At 51.2% G+C, this 2,475-nt stretch overlaps 1 protein-coding gene across 1 annotated transcript in view; it reads right to left on the reverse strand.

Annotated features, from left to right (window-relative positions):
- The window catches only part of LOC116306671 (uncharacterized), a 29,926-nt gene extending 28,732 nt beyond the window's left edge, over window positions 1-1,194 (reverse strand). The window contains exons 1-3 of the mRNA XM_089024469.1: window positions 1,137-1,194; window positions 773-1,087; window positions 290-639 (exon numbers count right to left, since the gene is read on the reverse strand). Coding sequence (XP_088880595.1) covers window positions 290-639; window positions 773-1,087; window positions 1,137-1,194 — 723 coding nt within the window. The remainder of the gene's footprint in view (window positions 1-289; window positions 640-772; window positions 1,088-1,136) is intronic.
- Window positions 1,195-2,475: the final 1,281 nt, after the last annotated feature.

Genomic DNA, 2,475 nt, shown 5'->3' on the forward strand with positions numbered 1-2,475 from the left:
GGTTGCTCCGCTCTCTTTTCTCCGTGGCTGGTTCTCTCCTGCTGTGATTCTCGCGGGGTGCTCCCTGCTATTTGCCTCCCCGCCGCTCGTCTGGTTTTTTTTTGTTCTGCTCTTCCTTTTTCTGCCTGCTTGTGCCGCGCTCTGGTTCCCTCCTTGCTGGTTCTGCTCTATGTGCGATAAGCTGACGAAGTGATGTTGTGGGTGATTAGATGCTGGTGTATTATATGCTGGTGATAGCGATGGTGATCATGCAGTGTGATAATCGGAGAGTGATGGTGGGGTGCTTGACCTTCTTGTGCTTCTCTGCTGTGCCCGTCTGCTCTGCTCCGGCTGCTGTTGCTCCGCTGCTGGTTCTGCTCTGCTGGGGCTGCCGCTGCTCGGCTGCGCTTCTGGGTGCTTGCGCTGCTAGGCTAACCGTGCAGTTGCTGCGCTTCTCGTGCTCCGCTGCGCTGCTTGTGTAGTGCTCAGATCTTGGTGCTTCCGTGCTGTGCTTCTCATGACGTGATGCGCTGTCGGCTGAGCTTATGGTGATGCGCTGCGGTTCCCCTGCTGGTGCGGTCTGCTGGGGCGCCGCTCCTCGTGCTGGTGTGGGATAGATATTGGTGCTAAGGTGTGGTGATGAGATGATGGGTGATGACTCTGGTAATATACATTATGTGACACGCTGAGATGTGATTGTGGTGTTATTAGATGATGGTTATGAATGATGTGTGATACGCTATGTTATAGATGATGGTGATAGTCTGATGGTACTGTTTGGTGCTGGTGCTACTGATTGTGTCTTCCTCTTGTTGATCAGGTGCTGTGCTGCGCTGATGGTACTCCGTTATGGGTGCTGCACTGCTGGTGCTCAGCTGCGCTGTGCTCGGTGGTGTTGCTACGCTATTGGTGCTCGCGGTGCTGGTGCTGCACTGCGGGTGCTGACTGCTGGTGCTGAGCTGCTCTGCTGCGCGCTGTTGCTGCGCTGCTGGTCGCGTCCCTGCTTGTCTGGTCCGGTGTTTGCTGCCTGCTGGTGCTTCGCTGCTGTGCTCGGTGCTTGTGATATCTGATGGTGCTCCGCTGAGCTTTAATGGTGTGGTGAGCCGCTCTTGGTATCAGGGATGGTGATGAGAGATGGAGAGCTTATCGGTGATGACCTATTGTGCCACCTGAGCTTGCTGGTGTTGGTGATGCCTGCTGGTTCTGCGCATGCATGGTTGCTGCTATGCGTGCTCCGCTATGGTGAGAGCCTGATATGCGATACGCTGAGCATATGTGTGGTGATGAGCATATGGTGATTGAGATGATGGTTGTAATGCTGATGGTGATATATGTGATAAGCAGAGTGATGGGTGGTGAGAGATGATGGTTGATGAGATGCGGTAATAAGCTGATATGATAATATGCTGGTGGAAGCCTGATGGTGATGAAGATGTGGGCTAGCGCTAGTCTGCAGCTGCCTGGTGATGAGATATTTGCCATGTGCTGGTGATGCAGCTGCTGTGTGCTCCTCTGCGAGTGAATGGTGGGGGTGTCCGCTCTTGGTGCTCAGGTGCTGGTGCTGCCTGCTGGTGCTGCGCTTCTCGGATAAGGTGAATGGCTGATGGATATGAATGGTGATGAGATGATAGGATGAGCTGATGTGTGCTATATATGTTCCCCCGTGATCAGGATGAGGGGTGGATGACCATCTGATGTGATCAAGCTGATAGCGTGATGGTGGTCCGTGATACCTCTACTTGGTGTGATCATACGGTGATGGTTTGAGCTTAGATCTGATGTGATGAAGCTGATGGTAATGACCTGCTGGTGAAAAGCTGAGCGTGATGGTGGGTGGTGATGAGTGGAGGGTGTGGATGAGATGATGGTGATACTCGCTGATGGTGATGAGGATGATGGTGATAAGCTGAGAGTGACATGGTGGTGAGTGGCTAGATGATGAGCTGGATGAGATATGGTGATCGCTGCATGTGTGATGATATGATGATGCTGTATGAGAGAGGTGGATAAGCTGAGAGTGATGGTGTTGGTGAGAATGATGGTGATAGATGATGGTGATCAGGTGATGGTGATAATGAGTGTGTGATCCGTGATGGTGATAGCTGATGTGATGAGATGATGGTGCTGAGTGATGGTGCTGCTGATGGTGATAGGTCTGGTGATGAGATGATGGTGATAAGCTGATGTGATGCCGCTGTATGGTGGGCATGCTATGGTGATGCCCTATGGTTGTAGCGCTGATGGTGCTGAAGATATGGTGATGAATGATGCCGGGTATAGATGGAGTGGTGATGATGAACAATACCAAACGAAGACAGACAGACACACAGAAAAACAAGACAGACAGACAGACAAGACAGACAGACAAAATAGGCAAGTAGAGAGGATATAGATAACCAGACACGGAGATAAATGTAATACTTTTTGTACCTTGTGTCGATATGTTACGGGCTCTGGTAACACACCAATTGTTTCAGGTTTAATAGGATTGAGAAA

Source organism: Actinia tenebrosa, unplaced genomic scaffold, assembly GCF_029948245.1.
Source record: "Actinia tenebrosa isolate PJP-AT-01 unplaced genomic scaffold, QUT_ActTen_1.0 PGA_scaffold9__36_contigs__length_13948895, whole genome shotgun sequence".
In the NCBI taxonomy this organism is placed as follows: Eukaryota; Metazoa; Cnidaria; class Anthozoa; order Actiniaria; family Actiniidae; genus Actinia; species Actinia tenebrosa.